Raw genomic sequence first — 22,022 nt, forward strand, 5'->3', positions numbered from 1 at the left:
TATCATTTTCATTCATTAATCAAGCAAGTCATTACATAATTTGATTACATGACCTAGCAAGATCTAAGAGAAAAGGGAAGCAGTAAGGTAAACCTGATCTACATATATTATTATTATTGGCAATACATTACATCCTAAACATATACCAACAAAGCCCTACAAATAACAGAACAACCACTTTCCATAAATCACAGTTAACCCCTAGGTTAAGTCTAGCAGCCCTTCTCATCTTCATCAGCAGGTAATCACTCTCTAATTTCCTAACATGCTGCTTACATTGCCTTAGTTCCTTCCTCATACTTAACAATTCAGAATTCAACTCCTATTTCTCTTGCATTAACCCTTGAATTACCTCTGTTTGCCAAGTGGTTGGATCCTCCTGATCCACCCAATTGAAGTACTTGCAGCCCCTTCTTCCTGTGTCTGCATCATAATCAGGGCAAGCAAGGAACCTCCTACCAGGATTATCCTTTTGTCCATGCCCTGCTTTTGGACACTAACAGTCCACAGTTGCATCTCTTTGAACCAGCACTCACCCCATAACTGCTCCTAGACATCCCTTAAATTTGTATTGCAAAATAAAATTTCAACTTAATAATTTTGTGAATTTTTTTTTTCAATGCAGATGATGTGATTCTGATGCTGTGGAATTGCAAAAAATGGAGCCAAATATTTATAGAATCTCAAGTTTTTGTGTAAATTGTAACGGCTACTTATTTTTTGAAAAATTGCCAAAGTTCAGTACCTTCATTAAATTCTGTCAGAATATTATACTTTCCTTTTTTTTTTTCTATGCTGAAACCGGTTACAGAAGGTTCAAAGTTTAGTACCTTGCCTGAGAGTACCTTACCTGATACAATTAGAAGTTAAGTACCTTGTCTGATACAAATAGCAAAGTTCAGTACCTTGTTGTGTATATTACTCTATTACAAATATTTTTTTTTCTATGGGACTAATATTATGAGACGGAAGGAGTGTCAAATTTTGGATGTTAGTGCAAAAACAAGTCTTGGTGTAACACAGCAACTTCCCCTTTAGGAGTTTTATTTCTTGTCAATCACATACAATAAAAAATTAGAACACGCTTTGTACAAATTATGATCTTGTGGCTTGATGTTTACAAGTCTTAAAACTCTTAACCACTAAAGATGTTATTTTTTAAAAGTAAATTATTAATGACTGAAAATAAATTGACACTTATTTACACATACAGCCATTCCCTAACATCCTTGAAATAAATTGACAGTCAGAAATATAAGAGAGTTTCCGACTAAGCAACAGAGTTCACATATCCAGAAATTGCAACCAGTTCTGCAACTTACAACAAATTTCGCCTCCCACAGGGTCACCAAATCCCTTCTTTGGACATTTTCAGGAAATGGGACAGTGTAAGGCTAGGTATCTCCAATGAACCTGATTTTTTCTTCTTTATCTTTGTGGTCTTCACCGCTTTTGAGCCTCTACTTTGTGTCTCTGTAACTGATATCAAATCATAGAACTGTTCCACGACAAAATTACAACAGCGAGGTTACTACTATTTTACTGAAAAGCTTAATATTAGCATCTGACAGAAAAAGGAAGAGGCACAAGGGAATACAGAAGCTACTCGACATTTACTAGGTATCTGAAATCTCTTTGGTCTACCCAAGATAAACGTTCAAAAACATGGTGGTGCCAAACAGAAAATCCCACTTTTCCCTCTTCTGTTCAATAAAACTATAAAAGTACAATTTAGCTGCCAATTTTTGATGGGGTCTGGGCCTCTGTATACCTACCTCAGGTATTTAAGCATGTCATGAGTAAGCTCAATTTGTAAGGAGGGACGGAGAGGCAAGCTACCCACATGAGCCTGTGGTGGGATGAGAACTTTGGGACTTTCAATTCACCAAGTGGATCTCTCATCACTTAAACAAACCTTCAGTGATTGTGCACATTCTCATTTACTTCATGACTTGCATATATCAGTTATATCTCAGAATTTATATGTCCCTCAAATTAAGATCATATTTTTAGTTTGCCCACAAAAACTATACAACCCTAATCCAGTTTACAAATAATAAAAATATCATCCTCACTTCCCAACTCCTGCTTACCTCTATACCTTTTAGAAACCCAAGATGTACTACAAACAAGCTCCAAACTGCCGGAAAAGAAGAGGGAAGCTATTACCTCACACACACCATGAAGCAACAACCTGTGGAACGGATCTTGGACTTGAAGCAACAGATCTTCTGAACCATTGTCATTCCCAATAAATGAGCGTATGCGATTCTGCAAGGGAAGAGATGATAGCATCAGAAATTTGCAAGACAAGGAGCACGAATGGACTTATGTGGGGGCTGCAAAAGGTTGGGGAAGCATAGCAACAATAACAAATGTTCAAATAAAATGCTCATGGCTTTGTAATTTAAATTTAGGTAAGCTGCAAGATGAAGGAACTATAACAAGCACAGAATTTTACTGCTATACCAAGATTCAGAAACAACTATAAGCCGATATGGAATCAATATAGAAGTTCTAAATCTTCCAATTAGGAATAAGGATAATCAAAATTCAATAAATAAAAAAATAAAATAAAGTCATATAAAATAAAATAAATTAATATAAAATAAAATAAAATAAAACAAAACAAAAAAGAAGAAAAAAAATTGACCGCACTTGGTTAATTTCGCCAATATAAGGATTTTATCAGTAATTACCCTGCCATAAAGAAACATAAACAAAACCAGAGGTATAATGTTCTTGATGGCCTCACAGAGTTTACTTCCCAAAGCATATAACTTATGATTAACAGGCTCCCTCAGAACATATACCCAAAAGAGAAAATCTCAGAATTTGACTTATACGAATTATCATAATCAGTATGATCCATAAAGTAGAAGCAGATATAATGGATCAGATTCTATGTCGATTAAGATGCTACAAAAATGTTCACCTACCACACTCTAAAAATATGCACCAAAAATGATAGAACACTTGAGCAAAAAGAACAAAGCAGAATCGGTTCATTGCTAATCAGACACTTTTACATGTAATATCATGTTCCTAAGGCAACCTTAGGTTTAAAAGGCATGCCATGTCACAGGCCTAATCACATCAGGAACAACGGGGTGCAGCAAAATATAAGGGGCCCATATGCTTAGGAAGTGAGGAGAGCCTCCACCAAAGCACATCGGCAGAAAAAAAATAATAGAAAAAGACACTAGATAGCTAATTATAAAAAAATTGAGTGAACTCAATTTGAAAGTTAGCCTAACTGCACTTAACCACTCAATTTTTATTCATAGGGTAGGTTATGTAGTTAAAACGAACTTCAAGCTTTAATCTCATCAATGAATGGGCTAAACCATAAACATATGGGGAATACATAAGCACAAAACTTCCCTGGAGAAACATAAAAAAAAAAAATTAAAAAAAAATAAAAATTAAAATTAAAATAAAAACAATAATAATAAAATAAAAATTAAAAATAAATTAAAAATAAATAAATAAATAAATAAAATTGTATGGCATACACAGCTACCTCATAGCCCTCAACGAGTTCTGGTAGGTAGCTACGCCGAAAAGCTTCCCTAGTTCGACAATCAATTCTATGCCATGCATTCATGACTGCCATTTTATCAGCGTCGATGGGGCTGTTACGCTTCTGAGAAATTGGTCTTATGGCCTTCAACAAGTTAGCCTATAAAGCAAAAAAAGTTGTTGAAATTGCTAAATTTATTTGAGGTTGCAAAGTTTGGAAACAAGTGCTGCTCAAAAATGATATAAACAATAATTTAGCATTTACCCACAGTACAAATCACTTGCATCAGTTCTAATTTCATATGCAAATTGGCTGAAACAATGACTATTACTGACTTCTAAGTGTAACTGATCCTCCAAATTTAAAAGCTTGTGATATTGAGAATGCATCACAGAGATTTCGCAATATTCAATGACTTCATTATATCTTGCTTTGGTCTTGGGCAACAGTGTCTTCCCTTAGGAGACCATTCCACAGGAAAGAGGGCATTTCCCCATAAGTTGATAATTTTTGCCTACTAAAACTAGCCTGTCCCCTTGCCAATTATTTGGAAAATAATAGCTTACTTTTTACAAAAAAAAAACTATACATTGTTTCAAAATTTGCTAATCAATTCAAAATATTTTGTACTAATATTCAGTAATATATAATATATATAGATACAATTCAACTTTTTCTCTAAAAAATTGCATTAAACCTGGAAGAAAAATCAACTTTTGTAACCCAAAAAATCTTACAGGGAATAAATACTTCAAGTTTAAACAAGAATAATAAAATAAGCGGGGAACATGTCTAAGAATGCCTAACAGAATATTTAATCGTTCACAAGTTCTCAATGATCCACAAAGCAAAACTTAGTGTTAGCAATATATATATGCTAATATGCTATTATAGTAGGCATTAAATGCCCATGGCACAATAAAGAAAAAAAAAAAAATTAAATGAAGTGATGCTCCAGTCCATGCTATTATCAATTATAATCTTCATTTTCATGAATACAACGTTGGTTGATAACAATAAGTTTCAAAACATTGTCTTGTTAAAACTAGTTCAGTTCTGCTTTTGAGTTTCCAGGTTTTCTCGTTTAGGAAACGAAATATTTTTGCGAACAATGCTTTTTTGAGAAATCTAATCCTGATAATTCATAATTACGAGGACTCACAAGATTAACAATATAATGGGCAATTGATGCAAGTAATCACATACTACTGTCAATATCTGGATACCAAACCAGAATATTCATAATGACACAAAAGGATCCTCAAATTTTCTGAAACTTCAATGTTAAGGCACAATCTAATTACCTTAGATGCTTTTTTATAAAAGAAGCGAGAAAGGGTGGTGATGAGAAAGAAAGCAAATGACCTCTTTATCCATGTCTGTGTTCCTAACTTTGTCCCAATCCCCCACATTTGCCATGCAAAATGATGATAATGGAACCTCCTCACCTGAAACAAACTTTACATCAATAACAAGAAATAAAACCATCAATGGGAGAAATGTTACTTTAAAGCCGATCTACAAATGTTTACATACAATGATACAAGTGTTACATAATATCAAAAACCATAAATAACCACAATATTATGAGTTAAAACACCCTAATGAAGTTCTTTGGCAGAAATTTGTAGTTATTAAAGAGTAACCAGACTTCACACAACCACATAAAGTAAACAATTTTTAGGATTTGTCTCAAAATGGAATCCTAGAATACCTCGAGGGCTTTAGAGGTAGTTTGTGAATTACAAATTTGTCAAGGGTACCCTAATGAATTTTACTAAATACCAAGGGCACTGGGTGAAACTGCCTATATTAAAACAAATTTCTCAATATGAAGCCACTTACCCCAGGGTGGTGGAGCAAATAATCCCCTAATTTCTTCAGCATTGAGACGAGGGACAAGCTCCATTAGAAGTCGGTCATTCAATAATCTTCGTGACCGTCGATTGCCAACCTGCATCATATTTGAAAGGAAAAACCGAGAGGGCAATAAGAGAATTCAGAATGATAGCACTAAGCATATAGTCCATACAAAGGGGCACTTAAATGGCCTAGGTGTGACAGTAACACGGTACATTCGATAAGTTTAGTAACTATGTTCAACTAAAACATCTTAAAAGTTAAGAAAAAGCAATATGCTATTCGAGACTACAACATACTGAAGACCATAATCCTTATGAAGTACAAACCAATAAAAGACACATCTCACATGATTCTTCCACCAAGATCATAATCCCTCTTCCTCAGCTCTTAATCTATACCTCTCCTTTTACTTTGTAATTTGATATTCAGTACATTGGAAAGAAATTATAGGGGCATACATCATGTACCAGACAATATACATATGCCTATATAAAATAAATACATAAAAAATTAAGGTAACCAATTAGATAAGGATTGATAAAAGGATGAATATAGTAAATGCATAGCCCAACCACCCAATTCAGATACTATTAATCTATTATGAGTCAAAACCCTAGTCAAAGTAATTGAGACTATGGTAATTCATAAAATTTCATTTTCAAGATTGTAAAGTATCTTGTGGGTATTTGAATAAGTGGGGCAACTAATTTCTAGTGTTGGCAAGTACACCATTTGTTTAAATAATTGCCCCCAATATACAAAATGTTTATTTCCTAAACAGAACTAAGACAAATTGCCCCAGTCAATATATTGGGTAAAAGGATCGGACAAATCCTCTACAGGCTCAGACTTTACAAATATCACCAACACCCTACGCATTATCTGTAAATCGACAATTTAACAGCTTGTATACAGTATACCTCATCCTCAATAGAAGGAAAGGCACTAGCAATTCCTACATAACCCTGTCATCATTTGGCACATCTCATATATAGAAACATCATTTGGCACATCCAAACAAACATTGCAATATGGAGTACCCATGGAAGCAATTTTATCGTATGGAGTAGCCATAAAGGCGGCGATATTACTTGGAGAAGCCACAGCAAAAGGCTCAGAAGAGGGAGAGGACTAAATAGGTCATGTACAAATATAAATGGGATGATAAACTACTTGCTGATAAAGGCAAGCCTTAGGATTCTTTGAAATAGTGAATTAGGCCGAAGAATGGAGAAACTACGGGGCTCATTTCGTGGAAAATGAAGGAGATAGCGCGTGCCAGATATAGATTATGGACTTGTGTAGCATAATACAGGTTATACTTGTGTTGATGATAGTTCCGACGGTTTAGTTTCAGTCATAACTTTGTACATAGGTACGCCAAGTGCTCTTCTCCACAGATAATGTCTTTGTGTTGCTACCCATATCATGCTACACAAGTCTGAAATCTCTATTTAGCACACCCTATACCACTCTTCTTACGCAGAACGAAACCCATAGCCTTCTCCACTCTTCGGCCTAAATCACTCCTTTCAAAAAATTCTTAAAGCACGCCTTTATCAGCAAGCATTTTATCATCCAATCTATATTGTTGCATGACCCAATCGATCCTTTCCCCCTTCGAAGTCTTTCCTAGATGAAATACCAAAGTCCGAAAGTCTTAATCTTTCCCACAAGCCATGAAGCATAAATCATAATCCTATCATTCTCAGTCTACATCAAAATCCCGATTCAATACAGCTAGACTCCCTAAACTCTACCTGTAAGGTATACCTTTGACCAAAGGCAAAAGAAATACCAATTTAGAACTCTTATTTTAGATACACCATCGTAGAGATTTACCCCAAACCCTCCTCTTTGTCTATGGGTGATAACCCTAGCGATTTAGTTTCAATTATATCTTCATATGTGCAGATCATGCTAGTGTTTATCCTACTACAAAGGAAGAGGTGGACAAGTTGAAGTGTTTAAGTCATGATACAGAGGATGTTGGTGGTATTTACCATGGACTAATCCTTTTAGAATTTGGTAGATCCTTCTACCAAGTGAATGGGGCGATTTGTCTAATCCTTATGCTGGGAGTATTATTAACAGTGGTATAGTTTCATTTAGAAAAACGATCTAATGTTGGTTGTTTATGCTTCAATTGATATTGTGCAACTCTTGTTTTCATATTGTGCATATAAGATATATTGATGGATTGTTGTTGATTTATTTGAATTTTTATATTTTAACGAGTACTTCCTATATTTTTTTTTTTTTAGTTGCATCACTTTACAAATTGCAGATTCCTAGGGAATAATAAATGGACTCATGTGATAGGAGAGAGATAGATAGAGTTTATTGACTACAAAGATAGGTGATACAACTAATTTGAAACTTTCGTTTTAGGAAACTGATGCAACTAAAAAGAAACATGATGATGTACAATGAATGCTTTATCACTTGAGCACACCCGACTGAACTTTAGTACTAAATGATACTTGGCTATTTTTTTCATTTAATTAAAAAAAAAGGTACTACCTCCGTTTTTTTAGATGACACGTTTTGCACTATTCACATAACCTACTTTAACTTTGTTTTGTGACTTAGTGCTAGATAAAAAAAAGTCATGTAGGGTCTTGTTAGCTTCGTCTCAACGTCTAGTTTCCGAATATCAATATTTTATATTTTTGCTAATACGCAAATAAAGATATTTATATATGAAAGTATGCGTTGGCATTTTGGCAAACATGCCTAAATGAAATGTGCAACTAATAACTAATTAAAAACTGAGAAAGTATTACATAAACTAACACAAACTAATCATTAACAAACAAAGTAGTCATTTACTCCACAATATTTACGTTAATTTATCAATCTTTTAATAGATAACGACAATCATTTCTTAATGAAAATTCACTACACAACTTCCACCGTCAACATTAGCAACTGCTGAATAATAATCACCAAACAAGAGCGATAAATTCATGGGGCAAAAGAACACAAACAATTATAGCTACACCTCTTATCAACAACATTCACAAGACATGGGATGGAGTAATTTGGGGACCTAAGGGCATCTAGGCCCTTATCAATCGCCCAAGAACCTTCATTTATGGCATAAGTATGTCATCAAAAAAATTTTAGCTACAGCACATGCAGCCTGTCTGCATTTACAGATGAAAATCAAGAACAAAAGTTTATGAAATCTAGATTCCCACCCCATGAAGATAGAAGAACGGAAAGAAAATTTAGATAATCCTTTTTTGATACGAAAAATAGTAAAGATAAACACTTGTTAGAATGAAGTTTGACCACAAAATACGGAATAAAACTATTGAAGAACAACTGGGAAGATGATAGATTACTTTAGGATACACACTGTTTGGGTCCAATTTAGTCCAATTGGGCCTAGTCATTAAATGATCCAATTAAAAGCCCAAGGTCAAGGTTCAACTCTCCAATTGTGCTAAAGTCAAGATCAGTCCACAAGGCAAGTCAATTGGGCCAAGGCCCACTTCTCCCATATATGCAAAGGTATAAAAGCCATCAATATCACATTTGTACAGACACACAAAGCCTCAAGCAATTAATTCTCTTGCATAGCTTTCTCTCTCTACACATTGTACTGACTTTAGCATCGGAGGGGCCTTCCTCGGCAACACCCCCGAGGCTAGTTTACGTGTGTTTGCTGTGCAGGAAACCCTCGGCCCAACATCACTTGGACCGAGCTTAGTCTTCATCCCTTCATTGGACCTTCGGCAAGGTCCCATTGTTTTCACCCGAAACAATTTGGCGCCGTCTGTGGGGAAGACTTTCAAAAAAAATCTTTAAGCCAATCAAAATCATCTTGCAATCATCTTAGTAGCAATGGCTAAGAATCGCAAGAACAAAAGACTAAGTCAAGGAGCGGGCGAAAAGCCTAGGACTCCTACGCCATCACCTTCGCCGGACCGGAACTCTTCTAAGGGTGCTAGTTCGGGAGGAGGATCGTACCGGGAAGATTCCCTTTCTCCCGTAATTCACAACTCTCATCATAGACCAAGTCCCCCTCGGTCTAACAGAAGTCAGTCCGATCATAGGACTCATTCGGTGCCCCAAAGCCAACCTTTGACCATCCGCTCTCACTCTCACACTCAGCCGAGGACCCCTTTGACGGGACCCAGCTCGGAAGAAGTGGCGAGAGCGCTGGCGGTGCTCATGGAGGCAATGAGGGCACAAAACAGAACTCCACCTCGTGATCAAACTCCTCCGCATACCAAGCACCAGCGGAGGAAGCTAGACCATGAGGGGGGGAAGCCTCCCTCCTTCCGGGAGCTGGAAGAGTGGGAAGAGGATACTTGGAGAACTGAAAGAGAGAGGAAAAAGAATCCTCAATTTTTCAAAGGATCCTCAACCTCTCGGCCAGAAACGCACAAGAGCAGCAGCTCAGCCTCTCGGCCGGAATCTGCCCACCGAGAGCGACCTGAGACTGTTCGCCGAAGCGTACTCGACCGACTCGGCGGCAGGGAGCCGAGTGTGCATAGCCGCCTCTCGTTCCCTATAGCCGAGGCCCAAACTTCCCAGGCAGAGACGAAAACCACTCTTACCTCTCTAAGAGGGCGGAGCGCGGTCCCTTCGGCCAGGAACAAAGGCAAGGCCGTTATGCTACCCACCAGTTCCCCATTCGAGCAATGGATTCTGGAAGAGCATGTGCCTACGGTTAAAATACCGTCGCACATCACATATGATGGGACTTCGGATCCGAAGGACCACATCGCCTCGTACGAGGCTCATATGCATCTTTGCCCCAGGTCCGAAGCGACTTGGTGCAAATATTTTCCAACCACTCTCAAGGGGGTCGCGCAAGCATGGATCTCCAAGGGAGTGAAAGAAGGCTCAATCACCGGGTGGGACGATCTGTCCTCCAAGTTTAAGAGCAAGTTTTCCACGGCAAATCACCGGGAGAAGACTACTGCAGAACTCATGGGTCTGCAGCAAGGGGAGGCTGAAAGCCTCCGAGACTATCTGACTCGCTTCAGCAACGAGTCGTCCAGCATTTCTCAGCTGGACCAAGGGCTGGCAGTTTTCGCTCTTCAGCACGGTCTCAGAACTGGGCCGTTCTCCGACTTCATGGTCATGAATTCACCCAGGACCTTGGAGGAGGCACTGAATGCTTCGGATAAGTTCATCCGAGCTGAAGAGTGGAACAAAACAAAAACCCAACCTCAACCTAGGGGAGGGAAACAAAAACAAACACCCTCGTCTGAAGGCCAAGGCCAGAAGGCAAAGGGAAAGGCAAAGGCTTCGGAACAATCTTCGGCCAACGAGTCGAAGAAGGAAAAATCTGCTCCTTTTGCGGGCAGATACGAATCCTACACTCCGCTCTCTCTTCCGCGCGCTAAGATATACAGCGTGACGAAAGAGGAGCAAAGTTACAGAAAGCCGAGACCACTCCCAGAGTGGTATCAGCGGAAAAATAAAAATCAGTGGTGTGAGTTCCATGAATCACCGGGACACAACACTGAGGAGTATATCCAGCTGAAGGACCAAATCGAGGATATGGTCCGGTAGGGGTACTTGAAAAAATATATCGCGGATCACCGCGAGAAAAAAGAGGCTGAGAAGTCCGAAAAGGACTCTCGGCAAGAAATTGACTTCCCCCCGAAAGAACAGCAAAACCGTGGAAGGAAAATTCCCTCCAATTCATGTTATTTCGGGAGGAGCGTGCTCTCGGAGGGAGCACAAGCGTCACCTCAGGGCTCTGACCCATCAGGTGAACCATACTGACATTCAGCCGCCCCAGTCACCGGTGCCGAACATGACGTTCACATCCGCTGACTGCCGGGGGGTGACGTACCCTCACGAGGACCCGTTGGTGATCATCGCCACGGTGGCCAACCACGACGTCAGCAAAGTTTTAATTGACGGTGGTAGCGGAGCAAATATTTTGTTCCGAAAGGCCTATAATCAAATCAAGCTGAAGCCCAAGCACCTCACGCCGATATCCTACCCAGTATCCGGATTCAATGGGGCTTCAACTTATCCTGATGGGAAGGTTCTGCTTCCTGTCACCATCGGCTGCGATGAAGCAACTAGGAACGTCATGACTGAATTTTTGGTCATCGACGCTCCTTCAGTGTACAACGTGATTTTGGGGAGACCTATAATTCACGAGAACCAAGGGGTCGTCTCAACTTATCATCAGCTGATGATATATGTTTCAGACGCCGGCTTCCCCGAAAGGGTCCAGGGCAGCCAAAAATAGGCCCGAAAGGTGCAACTACCTCAAGCCATCCACTAGTCGCCCTGACGACGACGATGAGGATGAGGAGGAGAAAGAAAAAGAAAGAGAGCCGAGCACAAAAAAATCGAAGGGTCTAAGTGCTTCGGCCCAAGGTTCTGTGCCCAAAGAGAAAGGGCCAGAAAAAGGAAAGGCTAGCTCTTCATCTGAGCCGAAAGACTCAGAGAGCCAGCCGAAGAAGAAAAAGTCTGGGATGCTTGCTGACATAGACAGCAGGCCAGATTGTGAAGAGTCCAGCCCATCAGCAATGGACCTGGACCAGCAGACTGAAACGGTTGAGTTGACCGAAGGAGATGCTGAGAAATGTGTAACAATCGGGATGGACCTTGATCCGAGCACCCGTTGTGAACTTATTCAACTCTTTCGGGACAACAGAGATGTGTTTGCCTTCTCGGCAGCTGATATGCCTGGGATAAGTCCAGACCTCATCTCCCATAAGCTTAACGTCGACCCAACGTGTCGGCAGTTAAGCAAAAGAAGCGGAATTACTCCGCAAGTAAGAACCGAGACATCGCAGCCGAGGTCAAAAAGTTGCTAGATGCAGGCTTCATCGAGCCTTGTCAATATCCAGAATGGCTGGCAAATGTGGTGATGGTTCAGAAGGCCAATGGTACCTGGAGAATGTGCGTTGACTTCACGGACCTAAATAAGGCTTGTCCGAAGGATTTCTATCCCTTGCCGAGGATCGATCAGCTAGTTGACTCGACAAGTGGCCATGCCTTGCTTAGTTTCATGGACGCATTCTCGGGGTATCATCAGATCTTCATGCACCCCGACGACCGAGCAAAGACGGCGTTCGTCACGAACGCCGGGGTGTACAATTATAAAATGATGCCCTTCGGATTGAAAAATGCGGGGGCAACTTATCAAAGGATGGTGGATCAAGTTTTTGCCGATCAAAAGGGCCGAAACATGGAAGTTTATGTTGACGATTCAATCGTCAAAAGCAAAAAATCTGAAGACCATGTTAAGGACCTGGCTAAAACCTTCGCCACCTTAAGAAAACATCAAATGAAGCTGAATCCGAAGAAGTGTGTCTTCGGCGTGAAGTCAGGGAAATTCCTTGGGTTCATGGTCAGCAAGAGGGGGATTGATGCCAATCCCTCCAAAGTCAAAGCAGCGCTCAATCTTCCTGAGCCGAAAACAAAGCGGGATGTTCAGCGGCTCACCGGAAGAATGGCAGCCCTCTCGAGGTTCATTTCCAGAGCTTCGGACAAGGGGTTACCTTTCTTCAAAGCCCTGAAACTCCCAAAAACAAAAGAGCTCGTTTGGGAAGAAGAACAAAAAGAAGCCTTCAAGCAGCTTCGGGAGCATCTGGCTCAACTCCCAACACTGGCTAGCCCAGCAGAGGGAGAATCTTTGTATCATTACGTGGCTGTTAGCCCAGCCACCATCAGTGCAGTGCTGCTGAGGGAAGAAAATAAAATTCAGTAACCGATCTACTTCGTCTGACGGATGCTGAGACTCGCTACCCTCTACTCGAGAAAGTCGCCTTTGCAGTAGTGGTAGCTGCTCGGAAGCTGAGGCCCTATTTTGATTGCCATCAGATAGTGGTCTTAACTGATCAGCCGCTGGAAAAAGTTCTCGGCAAAGTTGAAAAATCTGGTAGGCTGGCCAAGTGGGCTTTCGAGCTCACCGATTTCAGCATCAGCTACCACCCGAGAGCAGCCATCAAGGCTCAAGCTCTAGCGGACTTCTTGGCCGAATGCTCGTACCAAGAGACGCTAGACGATGAAAAGAAAATCTGGACCGTGTTTACGGATGGATCCTCCACCGTAAATGGTTCGAGGGCAGGGGTAGTGATAACCTCTCCCGAAGGCAAATTCTTTGAGTATGCACTAAAATTTTCTTTTAAGGCTTCGAACAACGAAGCTGAATATGAGGCAGCAGTCGCTGGCCTAGAATTGTGCATCTCTCTAGAAGCCGAACATGTCTGCCTGAAAACAGACTCTCAGCTAGTTGCATATCAGATCGGTGGCAGCTACGAGGCCAAAGAGCCCTCCATGGTAGCCTATCTTGCCAAGATCAAATCAGTCATTGCAAAGCTGAGAACTTTTGAAGTTCAGCTGATCCCAAGGGGTCAGAATGCTCAAGCCGACGCACTCTCCAAACTTGCCAGTTCAACTCTCACTGAGCTGAACAGATCTGTATATGTGGAAGTGCGCCGAGAAAGAAGTGTCGACGAAGCACCTGAAGTGTGTTGCGCTAACCCAGAGCCCAGCTGGATGGATCTCATCCTAGATTTCAAGCTTCGGGGAGAAATTCCCGAAGATAGAATTTTGGCCTCCAAACTGAAGAGAACCAGCTCAAGGTTCATCGTCTTCGGAGGGGAGCTTCTGAAAAAGTCCTTCTCAGCCCCATTGCTGAAATGCGTGGGACCAACAGATGCAGATTACATCCTTCGGGAGATTCACCTCGGCATCTGTGGGAACCACATTGGGGGAAGGACCTTAGCCCACAAGGCATTGAGGGCCGGATATTACTGGCCCACCATGATCTCAGATGCTAAGGAGCTGGTCCGAAAATGTGAAAAATGCCAAAAATTTGCACCAATCATCCATCAGCCAGCTAGAGACCTTCAGCCGATCCTTAATCCACTCCCATTTGCCCAATGGGGGCTGGATATTTTGGGACCCTTTCCAGATGCGCCTTACCAAAAAAGATGGTTAATAGTCAGCATCGACTATTTCAGCAAATGGATTGAGGCTGAAGCAGCTTCGAATATCACAGAACAAACTGTCAGGAAATTTATCTGGCAGACATTATTACCCGCTTCGGTATTCCGAAGATCTTTGTCTTCGATCATGGGAGGCAATTTGATAATCTGCCGCTGAGGCGGTACACAGATCAATTTGGCATCAAATTGGCATATTCAGCAGTGTGTCATCCACAAAGTAACGGCCAAGCCGAAGCTGCAAATAAACAAATCCTCAATACTTTGAAGAAAAGGGTTGAAGATCAAAAGTCCAAGTGGATAGAGGAACTCCCAGGAACCCTCTAGTCGCTTCGGACGACTGAAAAAGAGGCAACGGGCTATTCACCTTTTGAGCTGGTGTATGGTGCCGAAGCCGTTCTTCCAGTGGAAATCGGCTTTGAAAGTTTACGAGTGCACCACTTCTCGGCTGAGAATGAGGAACTTATGAAGGAATCTCTCGATTTCCTCGATGAAGTAAGAGACTCGGCCGGAGACAGAATGGCTGCTTATAAGCAGAGAATCAGCAAATTTTACAACCGAAAGGTCCATGCAAGGCCTCTCAAAATTGGAGACCTTGTCCTTCGGAATGCTGCTGCAGTTTAGAAAGGCCGAATCCATGGGAAACTCTCAGTTGCATGGGAGGAACCCTATGAAATCTATGATGAGCTTCAGCCAGGGACATACCGACTTCGTCAGTTAGATGGAACTGAGCTGAAAAATCACTGGAATGCTGATGTACTTAAGAAATATCATGTGTAAACCCTTCGGGGCAGAACAATCTTTGTAAGTACATTTTGAATTAGTAATGAAAGGCCTCAGAGCCACCATTTCTATAATTATTTGCAACTTTTTATTCTTTCAAGTTTTCTTTATTCTATCTACTCTTTAAGGGTTTTTATTCAGCCTCGTCTGAAACCTTCGCCTTTGGGTAACTGGGTTTCAGATTGCTGACAAACTCGTCTTTTTAAAGAACTCTGGTCTTTCAGCTGAAGTCAAACTTCAGTAAGACTTGTTCTCCAAAGGCATGAGTCCATGGACAAGTCTGGGATATTGCCTTAACTGAGCCTTGTATCCCAGAAAGCCATTATCTGAAACATCGCCTTCAGTTGGCCTTGTGTTTCAGATATCCATTTTTAAGGATAGACAGAAAATCAAGGATAACAGCAACTGTTAGAAATTTTTTATTCAGCTTCATCTGAAAGTTAAAGAAACAAAACCCAACTCAGCAATCCAAAGACTTGAGTCTTCTCTGGGGGGGGCAAGAGGCACTATCAGTGCAAATTTATCTTCAGCAGAATTCTTCAAGCTGAAAGCTTTGTACTTAGCAAATTTTTGCGAAATTTCTCAAAGTTCAGAAACAGTAAAGCATTCAAAATAAGACAAAGCAATTGAAAAAAAAGCATCAGACTAAGGAGAATAATGCTCAGAAAGTGAGCTGCAAGTTCAAAGGTTCAAAGAACATAATAAAGCATCGGCAGCCGCCCACAAGCGGAAAATAACAGCTGCCGAAATGCGTACAAGGCAAAAAGAAATAGTTTGTACACTGAGGCAAGCTGAAGCAAAAACAAAGGCAAAAAACAGTCAGAAAGCGGCATCTTTCATTTTAAGAGCACGTTGATCCGCAAGATTCTGAAGACGACTGCCCGAGTCCCTAGGCTTCAGCTGGAGGGTCTGGCATCCCTATGGGGGTGGAATCCAGCGCGGCATCAGCCCAGCTGAAGAAGCAGGTCGAACTGAAGCCTGGACTTCAGCTTCCTTCATCTCAGCTTCTTTCAGCCGCCCTCATCTCAGCATCCTCGGCCTGGAGGCGAGCCAACAAGTCAACTTCAGCCTCACTGGCTTGCTGCATATGAGGATCCGCGGGGTCCTCAGCCCAGACTTCACACTGATACCAATCCAAGCCAGGCGCAGCATGAAGAGCCAGTCTCCGAGCTACCCCATAACCGTTGAGGTAGGCAGTCGAGTACTCCTCCTGGGTGTAAACCCTGAGGGCTAGCTGGGCCTCGGCATCGGCCAGCTTCTTCTGCACTTCCTCCATGGCTTTCTGGGAAGACTCTCGTTGCCTCTCCAACTGGGCCTCGGCATCAGCAAGCCGCTGCTCAGTCTCCTCAGGCTTGGGCCTGGGAAAAGCGCTCTTCCTGGCTCTTGAGCTGAACCTCCAGACCGGTGATGCTTTGCCGCTGAGACTCCAGCTGAATCCCAGCCTCGACCAGCTCCTTCTCCCTCACTTGGCAGGCTTCAAGGTGCTGTTTGACGTTACCCTCCAAGATCTTGATCTTTTGCCGGGATATCTCATCTCGGGCCAGCACTTGAGATCTGACCTCAGTGTCAATTTTTTGCTGGATCTTGGCCTTGAGGCTGGGAACATCAACCGCGCCGAAGGCGTTGAGCAGGGCCTCACCTTCATCTATTTGAGGCAGGATGTCCCGCTCAATTTCAGCGCAGAAGGTGTTGAAGGAGTCAACCACAACTTGAGCCCTGTGCTCGGCTTTCTCTTGCTTCAGCTGAGCAAGCTTTGCCTCTTTTCAGCAATGTCCACCCTTTCCTGGAGCGTGTCAATCATCTCACAGGTCATGGTGTGGTTGTAGACAACCTACAACACCAAAATTAAATCTAAGTCAAATAAAAGTGACATGGAATAAGTTGGGGACGCTGAAAGTGCAGAATTTAATTGCAAGTTGCATACCTGCATCAGCAGCCTCTGGTTATCTCGGGCAGGATCTGGTACTGAGGGACCGGGTTCGGCTACTCCAGTGGCCCGAACAGACCATTCTCGGACCTGCTCCATTTCAGATAAGTCGGAGCACCCGCCGAAATAAGCCTCAGCGCTTTTCTTGTGCTTACCCCAAATCTCGGCCCTAACGCCAGCAGGGATAGAGCACTTCTTGGCTGAGAACCCCATGTCCCCAGATTGGAAGGATTTGAAAGAAGGGAACGAAGTTGACGGAACTTCATCAGCTTTCTCGGGCTCAGTCGTTTCCCCTCCTTCAGTCTGGTCTCCTCTGGCCTGGACCCCTTCAGCCCCGCCGAGAGGTTGACTAATCCAGGCGTCAACCTCCCGCTGGATCTCTTCAGTGAAGCCCCTAGGGGCCCCGGCTTCAGCAGTAGCCGCCTCTTCGGCTACTTCGGCAATCTCAATTTCAGGGAGCTCAGCAGCGCTCCCCCTGTTGAAAACCCCTTCAGGAACCCCCGCCTTCGGATCAGGAGTCCGCTGGTCCACCTCCATGTCAGCAGCTGGAGGGGGAGTCTTCGGCGGCGACGGGATCGACGGTGGTGGCTGAACCGGGGGCGGAAGACCCCCTGTACTTCTCGGAACCCTGCCAGTCTAGCAGCCGGTTCCCTTATTACTACGCCAAGCCTCGGCCCCAGCGTAAACTCTCCCGGACCCATAACAGCTGGGCCCGTCCTTCTCCTCTTCCTCTGTTCCAGAGGTTGATCGTCCATATCGTCAGAGTCTGAAGTTTCTAACTCTGAAAGGTCGTCTGACGATGCCGGACTCTTTCCTTCTCTCCTTCTGCTCTCTTCTTCAGACTGCAGAAGTGGGGGAGCAAGAAGGGATCAGTAAGTAAAAAAAAAAAAAAAGAAAGGAAAGCAAAGCGCTGAAAGACTTACCAATGTCTTCGGCTGGGCCTCGGCAGCTCTAGAAGTCCCCTCACCACTCTCTAGGGAGTTGATGGCCCTAGTCACCTCTTCGGCAGCCTGAGCGGCGAGTATTTCCTCGGCGAGCAAAGGCCTTAAGGGATCCCGCTTTTCCCACCAAGGCTTCTGCCTCAGTAATCTGCAACAGCTTCGATCTGAAGGCCCGTCGAGTGTAGGTGCAGAGGACGATCCTTCGGAGCAGTGATAGCTGGAGCTCGGTCTAGGATGACCCTTTCAGCGTTCACTCCCAGCCGACCGTAGTCAATGCCAGAGGTAGCCTCACTCAACTCTGAAAGGAGAAGTCGAAGGTTAGCCCCAAAACAGACAAAACAAATAAAACAAAAACAAAATAAAGTCCCCGGCCCCAGCCGAAGGTACTTACCGTTTCTATACTTTCGGCTGAGGCCGACAACTGCAAGCATCTTCTCTTGGAAGACGTAATGGTTATCGGGAAGCCATCGGGTCGGGAGGGACTTCAGTCGGCCGGTTCCCCCAGGATTTCTTTGCTTCCCAAAGAAACTCATCTGCTGATAGCTTGGATGGCTGGCGGCATTAAGGTCTTCGGGACCCAAATCTTGCATGATCGAATCGGGCCTGGAGAGATAGCGAGGGACCCCGAAAAAGTAGGGGTGCTCCGGATCGGCAGGGGCCCTCACCCAGATCCACTGACCTCTCCAGTCCTTATCCGAAGAGTCATTTAGCCACATAGTTAAATATTGAGGGCGGCTCTCTATTCGCCACCAGCCTGAAGACCCGTGCTGGCCGTACACGCTCTGGGTGTTCTGCACTAGCTGATGCATCCTTCGGAAGCAGTGCAAATTCGGCTCAACGGCAAAAAACCGGCACACCCAGAGATAAGTCATCACCCGCCGAATGCTGAGAGGCGTTAATTGGCATAGGAAATCCTATACTTTATTAGAATATCCCTGATGAAGGGATCCAAAGGGAACCGAAGCCCGTACTGCAACTGCCGAGTGTATACTCCCACATACCCAGGGGGAGGGCGGGGAATTCTGTCAGTAGGCGAGGGCATTCGGCACCAATACCCGTCTTCTTCGAAAATGTCGTAGTGAAGTTCGATCTGTTCGGCAAACCGATAAGCTTCGGCATGCCTAACCCACCAGTAATAAGGGGTATTGTCAGTCATAGCTATCTGGGCTTCGGCATCCTGCCATTCGGCATCGGCATGCCCAGGTAGCAAATCCCATAGAACAGGAGGCAAATCTTCCCCATGTTCAGCAGCCCCAGCCTCGGCACCCTGCTGAGGGGCAGGTCCAGCCTCGGCCCCTTGCTGAGGAGCAGCTGCGTTCAGGGGGACCGCCGGAATCCCCCTTTCCGGGTCTTCCTCGACGCGTTCTCCATTCCATACGTCGGCGCGGTCCCGGGGATCCCGGACCGGACCTCGTCTCCCAGTCCGGCGACCTCTTAAACGAGCCATGGACAAATCCGCGAGAAAGGAAGTTGGGAAAAGAGGAGTTCTTTGAAAAAACTAAGAGAATCAAGGAAAAATCGAGGAAAATTACCTTTATGAGAATAAAAACTCGCCGATTCAGTGAGTCGGAGCAGCGAGTTCAAGCGTCGAGCTTTGATTTCGGGTGTACAGTGGAATTTCGAAGTGGAAGCAACGGTCTCTTGAAAGGATTCGAGATGGGATCGGTGAAGAAATGAGGAAAGAAATGGCGAAAATGTCTTATGTTTCCAGAAAATGAGAAATTCGAAGGTCAGAATGCTTAATTCCTCTTAAAAGTCTCCCTAAGTAACCGTTAAACTCTCTCTCTCTCTCTTGATTAACCGCCCACTATCCACTCAACTTCCCATTAATCATCCTAATTACAGTTATTTAGTTAATGACTGTTTAAAATTTAAATCTTTTGATTTAATTAAATCATTTACTTCCCTCCATTTTTATTGGATTCAAACCCGACCCGTCATCCTTCCAAATCAGGTCTGGGGGGCAAGTTGTTTGGGTCCAATTTAGTCCAATTGGGCCTAGTCATTAAATGATCCAATTAAAAGCCCAAGGTCAAGGTTCAACTCTCCAATTGTGCTAAAGTCAAGATCAGTCCACAAGGCAAGTCAATTGGGCCAAGGCCCACTTCTCCCATATATGCAAAGGTATAAAAGCCATCAATATCACATTTGTACAGACACACAAAGTCTCAAGCAATTAATTCTCTTGCATAGCTTTCTCTCTCTACACATTATACTGACTTTAGCATCGGAGGGGCCTTCCTCGGCAACACCCCCGAGGCTAGTTTACGTGTGTTTGCTGTGCAAGAAACCCTCGGCCCAACATCACTTGGACCGAGCCTAGTCTTCATCCCTTCATTGGACCTTCGGCAAGGTCCCATTGTTTTCACCCGAAACACACACAACCATCAGAGTATCAGAGATATTAGTAATGAGCTAATTATACAACCATCAAGAACGGGAACCCAACCCGTTTACCTCATCCCTTTGCGGCTTTCTATACGCAGAATACATAAAATAGCTATCATGGAAAACGTAATGACAGGCTTCGGCTTCCATATCAACAGAAAATATTTAAGTGAAAAACAACAGTAACATTTGACATTTTAACTCGCATAAAATGCAACTCATGAATAATCAGAAAATCATAGTACGGAAAACGAAAGGAAATTTACATTGGAAGCTAAGCCCTCGAGCATTTCGATCTTCTTCTCAATCAAAGCGCCCCGAGATTTTACTGTATCTCCTGCAACAACAACAAAAAAAATTAAAAAAAATGAATACAAAATCATCACAAAATTAATCTTCGGCAAGTAAAATCTGCGAATAACAGATAATAATTAAGGGTAAAAATTATGAAAAAAAAATCCTGGAAATGGGTTTCAAACCTTCATCATCTCCGAAAATGGAGGTATAAAGAAGCAAATCTTTGTCTTTCTGGAAAATGTCAGAGGTAGCCATGATTAAAACGAAGAAATTGAGAAGAACTTGTCCCTGATTTTAGTATGTCGTAAATTAGGGTTCGTGAATTTTGAGAAAGGGGGAAAATATGGTAGCTGAAGATGAATGAAGAAATAGAGGTGTGAAGAAAAAATTGCACGACAAGCAGAAATTTATGAGGTAGAAATTGAGAATGGTAGATGTTAGAATATGCTTTTCTGTGTTACACGAAAGTTGAAGTCGAATATTGATGTATAAGAATATACTTTGGTTTTACTTTTCCCACCTCTCTACCATTTGTTCTTTGTCAAACAATGTCAATTTTGACTTACTATTAATTTTTACATAAAAAAAAAAAAAAAATAGCGGTTATAATTTAAGGAAAATTTGTCAAAGGTTAAGAGCTACAAACTATGGAGTAGCTTAGAAAACTCTAGAGAGATAAAGTATGGGAGAAAGGTTCTCCGGTCACAAACGCCGCCCTTTTCTATTCATCAATTCTACTCCACTGACATTGCTACTTGCCAAACTTCAATTCATCAAATCAATTTGCTTATTATTTTTTTTTTTTTCTTTTCCCCTTCATCAACTTGCATCTTCTTATTCCAATAGCATCAAAACTATATATGGCACGTTCAACCTCAATCCTACCGACACATCTCTGCTGAATTTCTAGTAAGTTATCTATACCCTCTTCTAAGTTTATTTTGGTTTCTAATTACCACTCTGATATTTAATTACCGCCTATTAATTAATAAGCTATGTGTCAAGCTTTCATAATTTTTTATGGGAGGAGTCATATAGTTTTATCCGTGTCAATTGGAGATCTATTTCCATGTATACACTATTTATTTTATTGACTCGTGTCTTCTGGGTTTCTCTGTTTATTGAGTAATTTATATATCTTAGATATGTATTTGTTCTTATCGTCATCCTCTACCCTTTTTTCATACCCAATTTTTAATTACCTAATATCATCAATCCCTTGCTCTCAATCCACCTATGTCAAATCGTGTCACGAGATTTCCGTCTTCCAGTCACTCTATTGGCTCCAAATTACCAGAGAGTGGAGTTCTTCCTATTCCTGGTGATGATTTTGGAAATAACCCCTATACCACTATCCCTCA

At 42.5% G+C, this 22,022-nt stretch overlaps 1 protein-coding gene across 1 annotated transcript; it reads right to left on the minus strand.

Moving 5' to 3' along the window:
- Positions 1-1,015: 1,015 nt before the first annotated feature.
- On the minus strand, positions 1,016-21,175 carry LOC145623997 (uncharacterized). The gene is made up of 7 exons (XM_081676920.1): positions 20,844-21,175; positions 20,631-20,701; positions 5,369-5,477; positions 4,889-4,971; positions 3,524-3,682; positions 2,170-2,271; positions 1,016-1,498 (listed from the first exon to the last, which is right to left on the minus strand). Exons 1-7 carry the CDS (start codon positions 20,914-20,916, stop codon positions 1,346-1,348), a joined length of 750 nt encoding a protein of 249 aa, XP_081533046.1. The 5' UTR covers positions 20,917-21,175; the 3' UTR covers positions 1,016-1,345.
- Between the last annotated feature and the right edge of the window lie 847 nt (positions 21,176-22,022).

The sequence above is a fragment of the Chenopodium album genome, chromosome 3 (genome assembly GCF_948465745.1).
Source record: "Chenopodium album chromosome 3, dcCheAlbu1.1, whole genome shotgun sequence".
Classification (NCBI taxonomy): domain Eukaryota; kingdom Viridiplantae; phylum Streptophyta; class Magnoliopsida; order Caryophyllales; family Amaranthaceae; genus Chenopodium; species Chenopodium album.

Excerpts from the sequence above, each read along its gene's own strand:
- LOC145623997 (XM_081676920.1), bottom strand. The coding sequence starts at position 20,916 with ATGGCTACCTCTGACATTTTCCAGAAAGACAAAGATTTGCTTCTTTAT. Across the intron at positions 5,478-20,630 it reads TCGAGGGCTTAGCTTCCAAT|GTTGGCAATCGACGGTCACG; the intron begins GTAAATTTCCTT and ends AATATGATGCAG. Across the intron at positions 3,683-4,888 it reads ACACAGACATGGATAAAGAG|GCTAACTTGTTGAAGGCCAT; the intron begins GTCATTTGCTTT and ends TTTGCTTTATAG.